This window comes from Cotesia typhae, unplaced genomic scaffold, assembly GCF_013202065.1.
Source record: "Cotesia typhae breed Kobodo isofemale line unplaced genomic scaffold, CoteBio_Ctyphae scaffold_13, whole genome shotgun sequence".
Taxonomy (NCBI): Eukaryota; Metazoa; Arthropoda; class Insecta; order Hymenoptera; family Braconidae; genus Cotesia; species Cotesia typhae.
Genome location: NW_027423774.1, coordinates 12,846,394 through 12,865,540, shown reverse-complemented (window position 1 = coordinate 12,865,540; position 19,147 = coordinate 12,846,394). Strand labels below are relative to the sequence as shown.

At 34.2% G+C, this 19,147-nt stretch overlaps 1 protein-coding gene across 1 annotated transcript; it reads right to left on the bottom strand.

Moving 5' to 3' along the window:
- Nucleotides 1-17,209: 17,209 nt before the first annotated feature.
- Nucleotides 17,210-18,716, bottom strand: LOC141535190 (uncharacterized). Its single transcript, XM_074255022.1, has 3 exons — nucleotides 18,386-18,716; nucleotides 17,563-18,146; nucleotides 17,210-17,388 (listed from the first exon to the last, which is right to left on the bottom strand). The coding sequence occupies exons 2-3, from the start codon at nucleotides 17,939-17,941 to the stop codon at nucleotides 17,210-17,212; spliced, it is 558 nt and encodes a 185-aa protein (XP_074111123.1). The 5' UTR covers nucleotides 17,942-18,146; nucleotides 18,386-18,716.
- Nucleotides 18,717-19,147: the final 431 nt, after the last annotated feature.

The window sequence follows — 19,147 nt, the reverse complement described above, 5'->3', positions numbered from 1 at the left end:
GAAACTTGATTAACGCTTAGATAATTCAACAAATAATTCTCCTAATAACTTAGCTCCACCATTAAATATACTCAGTTTAAACATAAATAGTGTTATTGGTCACTTAACTCAGTTTTTAACTTTAGTTAGTGGTAACCCTTATCCGCTAATGGGAAGATCTATCTGAAGATATTGTAAACTCGAGTAGTAGTGAAGTGTTTAAAAATAAATTGTTTGATTATTTGCTAAATTTAGATAATTAAGTTAGAAGTCAAAAACTGGTAATCAAAAACATTAATAAGACTTTAAAAATTGAGTAGTTAAAGCTTTAATATAAAATTATTGTTGAATCTATTACATTATTTTTATTTTTATCTATTATATTATTTTTATTTTGATATATTTCTAATTAGATTAGATTAAGTTTTTGTACTTACATATACATACTTTACTATATTTTATATTTTATGTAAATATTTTGTATTTAATATTGCCATCTGGCCTGTGCCTTGACATGAATAAATCATTAATCAATCAATCAATCTGTGTGTGTGTGTGTGTGTGTGTGTGTGTGTGTGTGTGTGTGTGTGTGTGTGTGTGTGTGTGTGTGTGTGTGTGTGTGTGTGTGTGTGTGTGTGTGTGTGTGTGTGTGTGTGTCATATTTTAATCTATTAATTCAAGATACGAAGACCTCTTGTTATTAAATATTTATTGTTGTATTTATAAATAATTGGAAATGAATGGATATTAGCCAATTAGTTAATCGAATTGTGTTTCGAAAAATTTAATTTGTAAAATTATGGGAATAATAGTTCGTGTGTTTGGATAAATAATGTTGTGTGTACATTAGGTACACCCCCCCACATACATACACACACACATATATAATATATATATATATATATATATATATATATATATATATATATATATATATATATATATATATATATATATACATTCCGTGTCGGGCTGCTAGGACTGGCATCGGGCGCCTCCCCAGGTGACAGATAGGGGAATGCCCAGCAGAAATGTCAGGTACCGAGGAAATAAAATACTCGGGGTGGACCTAGATTTAGCAAAAAATAGTATGGAAAAGTCACAGAACTTTTAAACATCGTTTACCGCACAGGGGAGGGATACCTCAGTGCTGGCGAGGGAAGTCGTGCAAACGGGCTGGAACTCGTTGTTATCAAGCGACCGTTACGACAGCGAGGTGGACCCCATGGCTCTGTTATCTGGAAATGCTACAGGGTGCACTAAAAGAGCACAGAATGAAGGGAACGGACAGCCGAGCAAAGTTCTTCGAAAAAGTGGAGGACCTTTTGCTCCCGTCAATACTCATGCTTTCCGAGAAAGGATTAGCTCTCCACTGATCATCACCGGCCAACAGTCACCAATGGAACGGCTCGGTAGCAAGGTCAAAGAGTTAGCTGATTTCACGAAGGACAAAAAAAATCTCTATCATGAAATCAGTAAATTGGTTACGTCTATCGGGACGGCATATAAGCTGGCCAACAAATCACCAACGACATTAGCGACAACCACTCAAACATATCCGTGAATGACCACAAAACCACAGCCACTTTTGGTCCCTCCTGAGATACTGCCACAGCTAGGAAAGGACAACAACATGATGTGGTAGCTTTCTACGCCCAGCCCTTCCTCAACAAGGGACAATCCAGCACAGAAAAAGACTGCCAGAGAGGACATCTGGATCAAAGTAACTTGGCAACAGAAAAAGAAAAAGGAAGAAAAATATGAAACTTTGGCTACCTCGACTAAATCTTAAAAACAACAAGTGAGGGTGGCTCTAAAAAACCGAGGAGAAGGAAGACAAGAACTAAAGCTGTTTTGGTCCAACCAGTAGAAGGCCGAACATATGCCGATCTCCTAAAAGAAATCAAGACCAAGGTAGACTCTGTCGAGACGAGCGTAGACATAAAGTCTATAAAATTGACAAAACACGGAGGCGTTTTCCTCGAAATGGCCCAAATACCAAAGATAGCAGTGTTTTTACTGAATAGGTAAAGTCAGCTACTACTAATCGGTACGGTCAAGACGCTATCACCAATGACAACGATCGAGATCCTTAACTTACATGAAATCTCTTCTGAGGGAGACGTCCGCGAAGCACTTAAACGTGAATTAGCTAACCACCTGGAGATCAAACGGTAAATCTGACAAAACCCATACCGCGAGACAATCAAGCAGCCTTCTGCTCGATAGACGAGACCAGCGCAATTAAGGCCCTTGATAAGGCCCGTTTAAAGATCGGCTGGATTCACTGCCATATACAGCCAGTTGTAAAAGGTAAAAGTAACCCACTGCTTTAAATAGCTTGGTTTTGAACACCAAACACGTCATTGTGCAGGATCAGGCAGAAGTAGGTGCTGCTACAAATGTGGCGAAGAAAACCACAAGGCCGTAAGCTGCACGGAGAAGCCAAAATGCTTTCATTGCACTTTAGACAGAGATGCCCAAGAAGGTTTATGCCATATTTCTGGCACCGGAGCTCTTGTTAGGCATTCCGCACAGCAATTGTAAGGCATTCCACAAAACCTGCTGCGCCAGCGCGTCTTTAAAAATAAAATCGACATCGGTCTTATCTGCGAGCAACATCTAAAAATCGAAGGAAAAACATGGTTTGCAGATAAGTCCGGCACAGCAGCGATATGGATCGCAAACTCGAAGAAGGTCACTGTCAACAACAACGGAAACGGAGCAGGCTTCGTCTGGATTGAGACTCCCATGACCTACTTGACGAGTGTCTACCTTTCACCTAACGAAGGGATTAGTGTGTTTTGCCAGAAGTTGGAAAACATAGAGGACACCATCGGCAAGCTCGGCGGCGATGTCATCGTAGCTGGTGATTTCAACGCCAAATCGGCTGAATGGGGTGCTGACTTCTCTGACACCAGAGGAAACGAAGTAGCAGACTTCGCAGCAAAACTTGACCTTGTAGTGCTGAACTCTGGAACTACTACAACCTTTAGAAGACCGGGGTACAAGAAATCCATCCTAGACATTTCGCTGGCGACCCCAAGGATAGCCAACATGATTGAAGACTGTACTGTATCCGGAGAGTAGAGTGGCAGTGATCATCAATATGTGCTATTCAGAGTTGGAATGGCACCTGCTCCGGTTCCACAACGAGTTCTTCAACAACGGAAGTGGAACGCTAAAAGACTTGATCCAGAGGCATTGCAAGCGTTACTTGCGCGGAGCTGGTCTACCCTATAGAATAATCCGAATTCGGATACCTGCAATTAGACGGAAAAGGCAGGGCTCAAAGCGATGAAGTAAATTGCTGCCGCATGCGACGCCTCTATGCCACGACTGAAAAATCGGAGTTTTCACAGGCCGGCGTACTGGTGGACAACAGGCATAGCAAAACTTCGCAGAAGATACTATGAACTACGTCGCCGCGCAACGAAAGCTGCGAAACGCTTTCTGAACAAAGACTTATATTCGAACGAGTACAAACAGGCCAAAAAGACGTTAAACGAAGCCATCAAAGCAAGTATAGCGAGGTTGTGGAACGAGATCTGTTACGATCTTGACAAGGACATCTGGGGTAAAGCCTACTAAATTGTCGCCAAACGGCTTGGAAAGGCTTCACCAGAAGCGCCGAACTCGCCTGCCGTAATGGACAGCATTGTAGCTTTTCCCCAAACTACGAGACGCGGCTAAATCTCTCTAGACAAGAAAGGCACCTGGCCCTGATGGCATCCCGGCATCCATGATCAAGACTGTAGCCCTAGACTACTCCTGAATACCTACAATTCATGTTCGGCAACTGGCACTTTTTCCGCGGTCTGGAAGCGGCAGAGATTGGTTCTCTGAAGGTAAGATAACCCCTGCACCACCCGTTAAAGGCATTTTTATCCGCACTGTGTTAGTCATCGACGGATCACAGTGCGCTATGATCTTAAGTCTTTGTAACCATAGCTGAAGCTATTAAACGAGGCCCCAAGATGAAGAAACCGACGTACCCGTAGTAGAGAGAGCAGAGGAAGCGAGGAAGGAAGAAAAAAATTTGGAAAGACTTATTGTGACTGAGTGGCTCAACTGGACGACACGCAAATTTTCCAAAAACATTCAACAAAGGTAATTATTTGTTATGTGTTCGACCAACGTGGAACGAAGCGATAACACCTTATTAATTTATTGCTTGCTAGGCCGAATGTCAGCTTGCTTAAATTAGTTTTAATTTTGTGATAATTTTTAATGCTGATTTGCGGTTATAGGCTATATAAATATCCAGGGAGCAAGTGATGGTGACCACAGTTTTGCCGCTAAGTTGAGAATATCTCACCAAGGAAAATTTACACCAGTACTCGAAGACGAGGAGTTGCAGCTCATCGAGGGAGTGCCGATAAAAATTTTAAAAACTCCAGGTAGAAATAACGAGTATATTATTTTTCGGAACTGCGGCATCAGCCAGGCCTCATATCAGCTGAAGGTCATTGCCATTTCGTGCTCGATCACAATCATTAAATTTTAGAATTAAAGTTGAGAATAAATTATAAAACAGTTAATTGATAATACCAGGTCCTATTTCAGGTTATTAATTAATTTGTTCAGGAAATTTAACTAGTCCATGGCAGATTGTTAATTTTACACCTAGGCCTGTCTGAGTTAATACTACCAGGAACGTATTACGGTTTATGAATCTCAGATTTCCACGTCATGTGTGAAATTTAATTATTGGAAATCGTGTAATTAATAATTTGGCTTAAGCCAGTGAAAATGAAATTGAATAAACCGTCAAACTGAATTATGGAAGTGTTGGAAGTAACGCCTAACCCCATGAGTCGTGAGGAGGTCATGTGATGTCATGATCCCTGCTTAAGTTGAGATTTGAGAACTGTACCACTATTTACTTCCGATTGAGTTTTGGTAACGTGCGGATGCACCTGTTAATAAATACTCTTAACAATTAATTGGTATTGTTTATTTAAAAAGGCCCTACCTAATTCTAACAGGTAATGAGCCTTACACGTGTCCACTGCGCAAAATTAATAAATTAAAACTTTCAAAATTTTAAGCAATAAATAATTATTACGTTTAATAAGAAACTTTGAAGTTCTCGAGAAAATAAGTAACTAGCGTGAGGTGAACTGTTTAAGTGAACTGAAGTGAATAATCAAGATTTGAAGTTTTGAACAATTCAAGTTTTGAAAAATTGCAGAAATGTCAGAAGAAACGTCTTCTGTTGGAAAGTTTGACCATGACAACGGTCAACGTAAGTAATATGGAAGAAAATTTTTTTTATTTTTGAGATGTGTCAGAATATTTAAGAGATGAGCATGAATTTTTGAGAAGCGAAAAATACGTACGTAATTTTAAAATGTTAAATTAATAAATTTGGCAGAATTTTTGTTTGTTAACTAGGAAGGAATATTGTAATATTCCTTGCCTGTTAAAATGTTCATGTTACATGTTGTATATAGAAGTGTTGAAACCAAGTTTTATTACTTTCAAGAACTATGTAACCTGAAACGTTACACATGGGGCCAAGGGCACATGGTAACAGCATCGAACAATCGTTGGATTGTTGGATATTTTGAAAAGACTGAGATGCGCCTTTGTTACTCAATGTTTACTTTGAAAAAAAATATTGAGAGTGACTTCATACGTTTATACGTTTATGAAGATTAAAACTGGTTTAAATAGAAATTTAAACCAACGTTTGAATATTTAACTTGTATCCAAATAGACGCGGTTTATTTATCAGATTAAATTCTGAAAACTTAAATTGATTTAACGAAATTTTATACTTATGTATAAAAATTAAATTTTAATTGTATAGAGTTACGATTCTTAATTGTGTGCACACAAATAAATAAAAATATTAATAGTTATATATATTTATCTGCAGAAATTGGAGACGAAGAATTATTTAAATAATTCTTGGAAAGATACAGAAAAGTTTTTCAATTTGAACAAAACCATCCTGGAGAGGAAATATCACTAAGTATTAGTGGTGAGAGAGTGTTATTTCATGTTGAGACGCGTGAGGTACCTTATCAAGCAGGTTGGTTGAAAATCATAAATTTTATGTACATAAAAATATTGAGAATTAATCCAATTATTTGGATTTTCTCACTTAAAGTAATCTAATTCAAAATAATTTTTGACAATAATGAATAATAATTAACTTGTATGTTCAAAAATAAATACAACGTTTTATTTTGTGATTCATGTTTAGTGATGGATGCTGTGCATTCATTTACTTCTTGAATTACTGAAGTGGTTGTATGTATGATCTTGTGTTCGGATTATATATATTACTCCTTGCTTTAACCTGGCCATACTTGTAATTCAGTCAACCAGACTTAAGGCATAGCTCCTGGTATAAGAATATTATTAATTAAAAATTAATTAGTTTAACAAATAAAAGCAATATGAACGAGGACGAGTGGAGAGCCGCTATCAAGTGAATTGAGAAACAAGAAGGAGATGGTCCTTGGGTAGTCTCACCAGGAGATGATGACCAAAAATCTGTGTCTCAGGAAGATGAGGAGACATTATTAAGAGATGCGATTGAGAGTGGAGATGAGGCCGAGAGAGAGAGAGAGAGATGCGAGAAAAAGAGATGTGACAAGGAAAGTACTCTGTTAAACAAAACAGACTTATCCCAAGGAGGTAAATCTTTACCATCAATTAAATTTATAGTATCAGTTAATCTTAATTATAAAATTAAATCAAAACATTTTTCCGTTTCTAATATAGTTGCAAAAAATAATGAAATTGAAGCGCTACCTGGTACTACTTCAAAAATTGTGGAGAGTAACACTAATAAAGACGAAGTGTTATCTCTGGTGAGGCAATTTTGCGAATCCTCTACCAATATGATGAAGCAGTGCCAGGAATCTCTGTTAGATGCTCAGGCAGCTGTTGCTAAAATGGAAAAAATTCAAGGTTTGATTATTGATGAGTTCAATAAACAAAAAGATGTTTTTGTTAAACAAACGAAAACCCATGAAGACAAAAATAATGAGATCCCTAAGCAAATAAAAGATGTGGATAATGAATGCAGTAAAATGCATGAGCATTATCAAAAATTAGTTGATAGAGATGAGAGCAGATCGAACGGTGGTACTTCTAGTAGTGAACTTGGAGAATTGAAAAATCAAGTTTCTAAATTAGTACAACAAGAGTTTAAAAAGTTAAAAGTAGATAGAAGTGTTAGCGAATTTCAAAATTCTGATAGTTTAGCAAATAAAATTAAGGAAACATTAAAAGTAGAAATTATAAGTAAAGATAGGGATATGAAACGAGATTATAAACTTACACCAAATACAAAGTTTGAACATTTTTATGATCTTTTTACATCAGACTTAAGAGTTCATGAATTACTGTATGTAATTGATCCGACTAGCGCTCCGCGTAGAGATCTTGATACTGATATTATTGAAAAACATAAATTTAAAGTTCGAGATATTTTAGTTAATCATTTAGATCATAAGTGTCATTCTCAAGTTATTGGAATCAAAGATCCGGTAGAATTTTTAAATACAATTAAAGACCTTAAGAAAACTGAACGTAATAATTCTTCAAGTACACTCAGAAGACTATTATATAATATGCAATATTATCTAAATAAAGAAAAAGCTTCAGATTTTATTGAAAAATTTGAAGATGTCGTTAGAAATTACGGAAATTTGTCTAGTATTAAGCCACTGTCAGAACTTGAAAAGAAAGACGCCTTTTATAGTGCTATTATGACCACCGTTCCTGATGTTCAATCAGTTGAATTCATGACAATGTCTTCGACTGGTCAAGGGCTTAGTTATGAAAAATTCAAACTTTTCATATTACAAGCAGAAGCTAACAAAAACCATGCAACAGCGTCTGAGACCACAGGAACTGTAATGCAAGCTCATCAAGGACGTGATTGCTTAGACAGATATTATGAGTGTGATGATCTGGGTCATATAGCAATTCATTGTCCATGGAGAGGGACAGGACTGAAAAAATGTTATGGGTGTGGACAAGTGACCAACCATAAAGCAGCCGACTGTCCTTTGAAGAAAACAAAACAATCACATGGTGAAAGAGGTAGAGGGTATAGCCGTGGTTTCGCCAGAGGACGTTCTAACGCTATGAGAAGGTCGAAAGTTTTCCAAAATACCGAAGACAAAATTGGAAACGGAAGAATAATTATGAGAGAGGCGGAGATGCGAAAAGATTCAAATCCAATCGAGGAAGAGGAGCTTATAAAAATTTCCGAAACAATGATAAGAGGATTCAACAGAAGTCAAAGGAGAAAGACGTAGGTGCGAATTTCACTGAAACTAAACAAGATAATGGTAAGATATCTTTTGAGAATGTTCCAACTAATCACAGTCAGTATTATTTACAACAGTCCGATCTTGATGATAACAGTTGCAAATTTAAAGATGTTTCTGAACAAAGTAAAATATTTACAAAATTTCTTGTCGATTCGGGTGCAACAGAACATTTAACTAATAGTAAAATAATATTTAAATCCTTTGATGAATCAGATCACGGTAAAATTAGATGCGCTAATAAAAACGAATCCGCAGATTTGAAAACGGAGGGAGCGGGTAAAGTCGAGTTTTTATTAAATAATAATAAATCGATCGAAATAGAAAATGTTATATATGCAGAAGCTTTGTCCGAAAATTTATTATCACTTACTGTTGCGGAATCATTCAAACCTTCCCGCAACAAACTGGTAGCACCGAGGCGCCGCTACACAAACGCCCTCGGGTGTCCTACCTCAACTCAACTGGCTCACCGGCAAGCAGCCATACTCCTCATAACACGTGCTAATTGTATAGCGTACACACGCATTTACCGTGACCAGTGCATTTCTTTGTGTATTTACAAAATCATCAAGCTCATCCACTCAACTTTACTGAAGCCAACTACAGCATCGCTACTCATCTTTATTCACCAGCAATCATTGACAACTCAGGTACAATTAAGTATTTATTGTAAATCATCTGAGATCACTTTATCACAACCTATACTCTCATGTTCCCTCTCTCTCTTACTCATTGTCACATGGCTACCCATGTGTCGCTCTTTCTCATACATATGTATAGCAGTCACCTACACTTTCCACCTAGCAACAATCACGTGTTACAATTGTTAATAGAAATTCGTCATCCTGCGGCAAAATCAAATGCCGCATTGCAGATGTTGCTTGGTGGGGATTGGGGGTGACTGCTACCTGCTCTTGGGCCTGTCGGCCATTCTGTGTTCAACAACCTGGGCTCCATCTCGCATCCCGAGACCCACGTAATCAATTAAGCTCATTATTGTTAAGGCTCATTCGCTCACACTGTGAAAGTTAATTATATTGTTAATTGAATAATGATCCAGTGACTCCAAATTATACAGCTCACCCAACTAAACATTACTCATATTTATCGCTCATAATTGCTAGTGTTAATTATATTGTAAACTAATTAACAGTTCAATTGAAGATCAAATTTCTACAACTCATGCTCAGTCTAATTAATATGCATTAATTAATACAACTCAATTAAACTCAACAACGCGTACTCATGAATTAATGTAATAATTCAAGATCATAATAAGTGTTCAAAGTGCTCAATATTTGTGAACTACTCAAACTCTGTACAACCAAAACTACGCCTGTGATTAATTTTAGAATAAATACTATTATAACCACGAATGTGTCTTCTCCATCTTTTAACACCTAGTCCCGGCAAATAAATATTTAATGTTAAGACAATTATCTTACACTTACAAAATTTGCAGAAATGGGATTTAGTATTTATCTAGACAATAAAGAAATTGACATTTTTGATCCTGTTTCAAATGAATCATTTATTACTGGAGTTTATAACAAACCTTATTGGATAATAGAATTTGAAATTAATAATAGTCAGAGTAATGATGGGAATAGCTTTATAAATAGAAAAATAATTGCAAATCTAACTTCAGATAGATCGGATGGTTGTAATGAAATAAGATATAAAACGAGGAGTGTAACTGCGAAAGAAATTTTAGAGAAGAGTGATTTAGAGAAGAGGGATTCAAACACAGTCGAACAGGTACGAGATGAGGTTAAAATCGATATTAATTCTAGTGGTGATAAAGAATGTTATGATAATGAAAGAGATGAGTTACTAGTAGAAAAGTTACATGTAGATAACAATGACTTGGTTGTAGAATCTGAAAAGGTAAAATCCGTAGTAGAGAGTGAAAATAAATTTGTTTATGAAAATTCAAACTTTGACACGTCTATCTGGGATGGAAAATTTCATGATATAGATGAATTACCTATCGTTGAATTATCAGAGAAAGAGTCTCCATTCGATGAAAACTACAAAAGTTTTGCTAAAAATAAAAAGGCTATGCTTTGGCATGTAAGGTTGGTTCATGCGTCTATTAGTTATTTAAAAGCTCTTCAGAATAAATTTTCAGAAAATGCAAATCTTAGAACCGCGATTTTCGATGATACTATTTTAGATTGCGAAGTATGTATGGTTGCGAAATTTAATAAAAAACCATTCAACTCAACACGTCGACGAGCAACTGAACCTCTTCAAATAATTCATTCTGATACTATGGGGCCTATAAGTCCGATATCTCATCCAAAAGGATATAAATTCATTTCAGTTTTTGTAGATGATTATTTTAGTAATTATTATGCTATTTACGTAAAGATCAGGGTGCTGAGTATACAGGGGGATACACGCTCGAGGTGTTAAAAACTCTAGGAACAGAACAACAATTAGCAAGTCCTCATACACCTGAACACAACGGGGTAGCCGAAAGGTTCAATCAATCGATACAAAAGAAAGTAAGAACCTACATGTATGATGCGAAATTACCTGAAAATATGTGGGATCTTGCTTTAAGTGCTGCTGTATATGCTTACAACCGAACACCTCACAAGTCTAACGATATGATAATACCTTTACAAAGGTTTGCACCGAATCACAATTGTGACATTAATCAATTGAGACGTTTTGGTTGCGTAGCATATATTAAAGTATAAAGAGAAACTAGTCCTAAGTTTAGGTTCGAAGGAAGACGCGTAATTTTGGTAGGATATACACCTACTGGTTATCAGTTCTTGCAACCAGAAGAAGGGAAATTTTATGAAAGTAGAGATGCTCGTTATAATGAAAAACTGGTGTATGGTGATAAGAATGATAAAAATGGTGTGAAAGATTGGCCGGTTTACAAATTATCAGTTAATAAAGAGAAGTGGTTTGTTGAATTTAATAAAGATGAGTTAGAATTTTTAAAACCAGAGGGAGAGACGAAAAGAAAGAGAGGACGACTGAAGAAACAGCAAAATAGTTTAACAGATGCGAAAATTAATAACGGGAACTCAATTAAAGATAATAGTTTTTCGGAAATAATTGATGTAAACGATAAAATTTATGTTAACTTAGTTTTTGGTGAGAGAATAGATTGTGAGACGAGTGAAACCCATGATAAAATTTGTCATGCAATGTTAGCGGGTATTCAACAAGATCCAATATCTTTTAAAGATGCTATGAAATCAAAAGAACGGGAATTTTGGCAAAATGCTGTGAGAGATGAGCTTAATTCTATGAATAAAAATAGTGTGTGGACATTAGTTGACCGACCTATTAAATTGAAAAACGGTAAAAGATTAAATATCATAGACTCTAGGTGAGTTTAAAAAAAATTGAAAATGACAATCAAATTAAATACAAAGCGCGATTAGTGATTCGAGGTTTTAAAGATAATAATAACTATGATCGCAGAGAAACCTATGCCCCTGTATCTCGATTGCCCTTGATTAGATCTGCTTTTGCTATAATTAATAAATATGATTTAGAGACTTGTTATCTTGATGTAAAAACTGCATTTTTAAATGGCATTATAGATGAGGAAATTTATATGGAAATCCCAGAGGGTGTGAATGTTACACAAAAAATTAGGGAAACTATGGTGTGTAAATTAGAACGAGCTCTGTATGGTTTACGGATTAGTCCTAAAAAATGGAATGAGAGATTTACTGATGTGGCATTGAGTGTAGGATTAAAAAATCATGGAATTGAACCATGTTTATTTATTTGGAGTGAAAACGGAAAGATTCTTATTTTAATACTATACGTTGATGATATTATCTTAGCCTCTAACGATAAATCTAAAATGGTTGAGGTAAAATTAAAACTTAAAAAGGAATTTGAGATGAGTGATTTGGGTGAACCAAAAGAATTTCTGGGAATTTCAATACATCGAGATAGACAAAGTCGAGAAATCATTCTTAGTCAGGAAAAGTATATAAGTAGAATCTTAGCAAAATCAAGTTCAAAAATGTAATTCATTTGTTATTTTGAGCTCTTCGTGCTCAAAGAAATAGCTTTTCTATGCTTTTGAGCTCTTCGAGCTCAAAAGTATGATGTAAGTTTCATAGAACAATATTTTTTGAATTTTCAAACTGCATTAACTTTTGAATGAATCAACCTATTTTCACGTGCTTGGAGACATTCGGCGCAGTTTTCTCAGCCTCGTCGAAAATTTTCAAGTTTAAATTGATAAAACTAGAAATTCGGAGTAATTCCGAAAAAACACTTTTTCCGATTTTTTTTCATTCGCGATGTCTCTTGAAGGAATAGTTCGATTCTGACCAACTTGACGACAATCTACGTAATTTTTTATGTTAATAGCTGACAAGTTATTGAAATTGATCGGTAAATCCGTTAAAAAGTTATTCCAAAAAATGTAGGGATTAAGTTAAAAAAAACACTTGTTTCCAAATATTTTGTTGAGGATATCTCTCGCACTAATGAACCAAATTTTACGTTCGTGGCAGTGATCGACGTGATTTGTTGACTTCTAAGAATTATTAGAAAAAAAAAAAATTTTTTTCAGTTTTCTGTCATTCACGACATCTCTTGAACGAATCAATCGATTTTGACTGGATTAGCGGTGATCGAAGTGGTTTTTCAAGCTTGAAGGCGGATTAGTTTTTGAAGTTGATTGATGGAGCCGTTTAAAAGTTATCCCAAAAAAAATTTTTTTCCGATTTTTTTTTTAGATTTCTCAAAATTTATAGGTCCGAATCGATTCAAATTTATAGGAAATCTAAGTTTGAGGTAACTCTATAGAACGTCGTTTGGTAGATTCTGATCGGTTCAATCGTTCAAAAGTTATAAGCGATTTACATGCTGACACACACACACACACACACACACACACACGCGCGCGCACACACACACAAATAAAATTGCAAGAACATGCTGTGTTAAAAAATTTGGCGATTTCTTAACTACAAATGAAATAAAGACGAGGAGCAAGTCTGCTGCCGATAGTTCTTCAAAAAATTCTAATCGATCACCACTTACAATAAATATAGTATCTGCATTGAAAGCAGATACTATATTTATTGAGAAAAACCCAAATTTCATCAAGAAACTCATCTGCTTCCAGTTATAAGTCGGTAACTTCTTCACCATCAACACCTCTAAGTCCTGTGGTTATAAACTCACCGGGTCAGGATAACGTCTTTTCACCATTATCGTTAAAGTCTGTAATGTCGGAGCAAATCGTATTACCTGATAATTGGAACTCCATGAGCACTGATGAAAAGTTGACTGTTATGATGACCGAATTCCTATCATCAAATCAGAAGGTGTCTAAAAAAATTGATATCATTGGTAAAAGAATTGATGCATTGCAAGCAAAAGTTTCAACAAACACTACAGGGATTAAGAAAATCGAGGCTGAATTTGAAGACTTTAAAGAAGAGACTAATGCTAAGTTGACTTTATTGTCTGAAGAATTAAGTTAATTAAAGACAGATCGATTTAATGACTCAGCAGGATTCTCTAATCAGAAGGCTCCATCGAATATGTCTGACATACTGATTTCAGGTGTACCGTACCCTGTTACATTAAACTTAACTCCCTCTGAGGTCCCATCGGCTATCTTTGAGAAATTGGAATTATCACATTTAAAAAGTGATATTCTCACAACGAGAAAACTTGATAATAAAAGACTCCAACTCGAGGAGTAATTCAGATTATGTTACCAGATTATGTTATTTTCAGGAGAGATCGTAATTCATTACATACAGAAACTGGACGCTTTGTTCAAGGTGGAGGAGTTGCCTGTCTTATTTATAAATCATTTAAAGCTATCATATTACATTCTTCCTTTTCAGACAATATAAACACAGCAGAATTCTCAATGTTAGATGTTAAATTAGCGAGTGGCTCACATCTTTTATTATCTTGTGTATATCGACGTCCCAATGGTCATATGCTTCATAACTTTATTAATGTACATTCTAAGTACTCATCAAATTTAAAAAATTCTATTATTGCCGGAGATTTAAATAGTCATTTGTTAGAATTAACTTGGGCATCTGATCATTTAAACTCATTTATTTTTGAATCTGCACTTCATTGTGTTCTTTTTAATGCTACCCATCGCACTGGATCCAAAGATTCGTGGCTTGATGTAATTATATTAGACTCAGAAACTAAATTAGGCACTTTTTATAAATCAGATTCGCCATTTGTATCGGGTCATGATTATTTGTTTTGTGAATATTTAGTAAATTTTTCAAAGCCTTTGGATAAAACAATTACTTATAGAAATTTTAGAAATTGCGATCATGTTGATTTATCAATTTCATTATTGAAAGTATTAAACATAAATAATAATACAATAAAAAATTCCAATCCCAATGACCTATTAATATTTTTTCTAAATAGTGTGATAGAGTTACTTGATGAACATGCCTCATTTATTACGCGAAAAATTAAAAGTAGTTCTAATATTTTAATTACTAAGCAACTTAAGTCCAAATGTTGTGAGCTTGATTTACTGTATAAAAGAGCGAAAAGAATTACGAATAAGGAACTCTTTAAACTTTATAGAACTAAAAGAAAGGAATTGAAATATGAATTGAATCAAGCTCGTAATCTTTATTTGAAAAATGAACTTTCACGAGAGCAAAAGGGTCGATCATTTTGGCATAAACTCAAATATTTAGGGTTAATTAAAAGAAAAGCTACGTCACCACTGGTTGCAAAGTCTTATACTTTTTATGAAATTCGTAAAATTGATCTACTGAGACTGAAAAAAAAATTTGACATACACAATGACGCACACCAAGTACTTTCCAAAATTATTTCTTTAATTTTTAAATTTACAACAAAATGTTTTTTAACTTCCGAAAATTACCTAAAATCATATCGGTTGCTTGGATTTTTTAATATTTTGATTTTATATCTTTTTGTAAAGAAAAAAATTTTTTTTTTCTTAAAAATCTTATGAACATGGACTTGGCGCGATTTTTTACAGTGAAACTGTTTTTGTTCGGATCTTGTAGTATGACGGATTACTTTTTATAAATATGGGCTATTTGCAGACGATAAATATATTAGGGTGGGTCAAAAAAATCGAATAATTTATTTTTGACTTTATACTCTGAAAAATAGGTTCGTAGACACCTAAAAAGAATTCTCTCCAAGTATAAGCTCTTAATTATAACGGGAAGGTCCTCCGCTTTGCGGGTTTCTATTTTTTTCGAATAATCAGATAAAAAAATTTATATCTCGCTTCCAACTGCTTGGAAAAATATTCCGTGGCATAGATTTTGTGAGAAATTGAATGCTTTACAAAAAAGGTCTCTTATGACTTTTTCAAAAACTCAACCGATTAAAAGATATTCATAGTTGAAGTTTGGCTATTTTAAGGAAAATATTCGTTTTTATTATGAATTTTATAAGTCGATGAAAAAAATTATTTCGGATTGCGGAACTCATGATTTTGTAGGAAATTTACTGCTCTACAAAAATGGTCTCTTATGATTTTTGATTAAGTGAAGCCGTTACGAGATATTCATCGTCAAACATTAACGAATATCAATATTTCCAGTTTTTGATCAATAATTCGATAAATTTTAATTTAAACTATGAGTTTCAGGAAAATTTACATAAATTTGAGTTTCGATCGATAAAGAAATGTTATAAACAATTTTTTTAATATTGTTTTCAGTCTTGAGCTTGTTTGATTGCATTAAAACAAGAAATTAGAGCATTTTTTCGACATATAGCCAATGATTAGTTTAATTTGAAGTGAATGACATATTTCTTTGTCAAATTTAATATGAAAAGTATTGAATCAAGTGAGAAACAACCAGTATTTAACTTTTTTATAGATACATTTTTTATTGAATTATCAATTGCAATATAATTGTCTATATTTTTAACATAACAGTACGCTATTACTATAAATAATTTCTTTTATTACAATTTGGGAATGTTTTTTGATGTTCTTTGACAACTTGCAATAAGTACTGGAATTGTTCTTCATTTTTGTCAAGCATTGATTATATTCACTGACTAATGCAACAGCTCGCTCTGCTGAATCATTGACAACTTTTAGTTGTTGAAAGTATTCTTTATTTTCGAGATAACTCTCATTAGTAGGCCATAATTCAACATCGACATCAAGAAAGTCATACGGTAGATCGAAGATTTTGAAAAGATTTAATGACTTTTTAGACACAAAGTCACTCAGAGTTCTCTGCGCCAATGAATTCAAATCTTTTTAGCAATTACAAATTTTTTAGCTTTAGAATCTGTACCTTCACGAGTATTAACAGCTTCAACAATACTTTTTTTACTTCTAATGGAACGCCATCGTCAAACAGTGATAAAATGGCAAGTTCATCGCTCAAATACCATAAGTGCGAAATCATTTTTTCACACGTAGCTGAAGAAATCAAAGGATTGATATTTTTGTACTCCAATAAATTTTTCATAAACTGCAAGTCATGATAAGCAGCAGTTGTTGCAGAAGTTGATGAAAACCAAGCTTTTAAATACAATGTGACTATAAAAATACAGAAATGACGAAGACCATGCAATTCTTTCTGAGAGAGTTTGAATTCATCTCTGAATAGATACATTTTCAAACTATAAATGGCCTTAGCCATCCATCTAGCATGATGAACAGCACCAGGACGTTTGAAAGAAATCTTTTCTTGAGGCATTTCTCCAAGGAAAATCAATGATAATTCCAATAATTCTTTATAATCATCTCGGGGTTGTAGTAACTATCAAAAATAAAAAATTTGTCAAAAATAACGAAATTTTTATAATTTAAATCACAGTTAAATCATACCTGTAAAGATTTCGTAATAAAACTAGAGATTTCATCTTTTTATTCGAAATGATATCAGCAACAACAGCATCTTCAACACCAGATTTATAATTAGTTATATCTATATCATCCCAAAATTTTTAAACCTTCCAAACATCTGTACATTTGGTCCAGATGACACAGGCCATACTTCAAATGCGCCCCTTAATACGATCTCAAAAATGTGATGACGACATGATAACCAGATCAACTCTCTTCCCAAAATCTTTTCAATTTCCTTACATGTACCGTTGTGAATTCCTGTAGAACAATAATAAATGACTATCGTTAAATTTAGTATTTAAGAAAAATCAATGGTTATATTTCAAATCCAAACGAGTAAACGATTAATACATTTTGATAGTAAAATTCAGTAAGAAATAGAAATTAAACTAGAATGACAACAATAAAATATTTTTGTAATTGATTGATTACCTGTATTAACAGCCGTAGTGTCAAAACACATCGCCTTGACATACTTAATAATACCCCATTCACTCAATGTTGATAAAATGGCGGATGTTTGATTAACTGCCGTCCCAGAATTCATTATTGGAACTCCAAGTAATTGTTCAGTATCATACGCAGTTAAAAGAACCGGTAGTCGTTCCACAGATTTGGATTCAATTAGATCATTTAGCATTTTACCATCCCAATGCACTACGTATTTATCGTGTGTTTTAAAATTGTCTTTTAATCCTTGAGCAATGTCTTTTCTTTGAACCATACGAGCTCGTTGGATGGACCTATAGCTGAGCGTTGTATCTTCAATTTTTATACCAACAGCTGATAAAACAGGAGCAATAATGAACATCGCGTTTCTACTGCTGACATTAGCTCTGTCAAGTGCAGAAACGACTTCAGGAGCTAAGACATTTATTTTTGCTCGTTTTGTCGGAATTGGGGTTCATACTCCAAATCAGATCCAGAATTTGTAGTTCCACTTAATGTATGCGTCGAGAATGATTCTGATTTTCCACTTAAAACAATCCCATGACTGGTAGACGGCTGATTCAAGTCTGTAATAAGAGTTCATTTTTAAATTAAACAGACAAAATTTCCAACACTTATTCATTATGATGAGAAGCAATTAAACATGAGTACCAGAAACCGTCGAGTCAAATGTCATACGTAGGAATACTGATATTTATAATGCAAGTAAAGTAGAAAAATGATATTCTCATTGTTTATAATAAATATAAAGGAAGTTTTACACTCCTACCTGAATTTATAACAATTATTTATCTCAGATACTTACTGCTTTCATCGATTTCCATCATATCTGTAGTTGAGTTTGACGCAGGTACAATATTCGAAAGAATCTCTTTGTGTGTACAGAATTTTTGATCCAAATACAACTTCCTAATGTTATCATCCACCCCTTTTAGGAAATTTTTACTTACAATGTCGAATAATTGTTCAAGATCAGTCTGAAACTCCTTTTCCTTTACCTTATCACTTTTCTTATTAAAATCTTTTTGTAATTTCAACCACTCACTATGAAAACGGAGAATTTTTTTGACTACATTAGGAGCTTCACTCGTAGGGATCTGATTTATTTTCCACAATTCAATAACCTTGTCAGCTGAATTTTTGCACTTTGTTTGATTGAAAACTTTAAAACTTTAAGTTGATAGAAAACACTCTCATAACCTTTTTCACTTTTGGTAACTTACGGTCAGTGAGTTTTTGCACAGGTATACCGATTAAACGTATTTCTTTATTCATTGTAGAATTATTGATAATAAATGAATTTATATAATGAGAAAATGACTTATTTCGAAAAAATTGTTATTATCATGTATACGAAATGATGAGTTTTTGGAGCACTGAAAATGTACTGATAAAAAAGTAGACAACGAAGATAGTTAAGAAAAACAACATAGGTGGTGCTAGCGTTAGAGTACCAACAGAAGAAGTAATGTAATTCAGAACAAAAAGCCTCTCTCACAAAAAAATTTATGTATAATTGGTAGAATAAAATTTGAAAATACATACTAAACAACCGTAATAATATGAA

Excerpts from the sequence above, each read along its gene's own strand:
- LOC141535190 (XM_074255022.1), bottom strand. The coding sequence starts at position 17,941 with ATGTTCATTATTGCTCCTGTTTTATCAGCTGTTGGTATAAAAATTGAA. Across the intron at positions 17,389-17,562 it reads CACTACGGCTGTTAATACAG|GAATTCACAACGGTACATGT; the intron begins GTAATCAATCAA and ends ATTGTTCTACAG.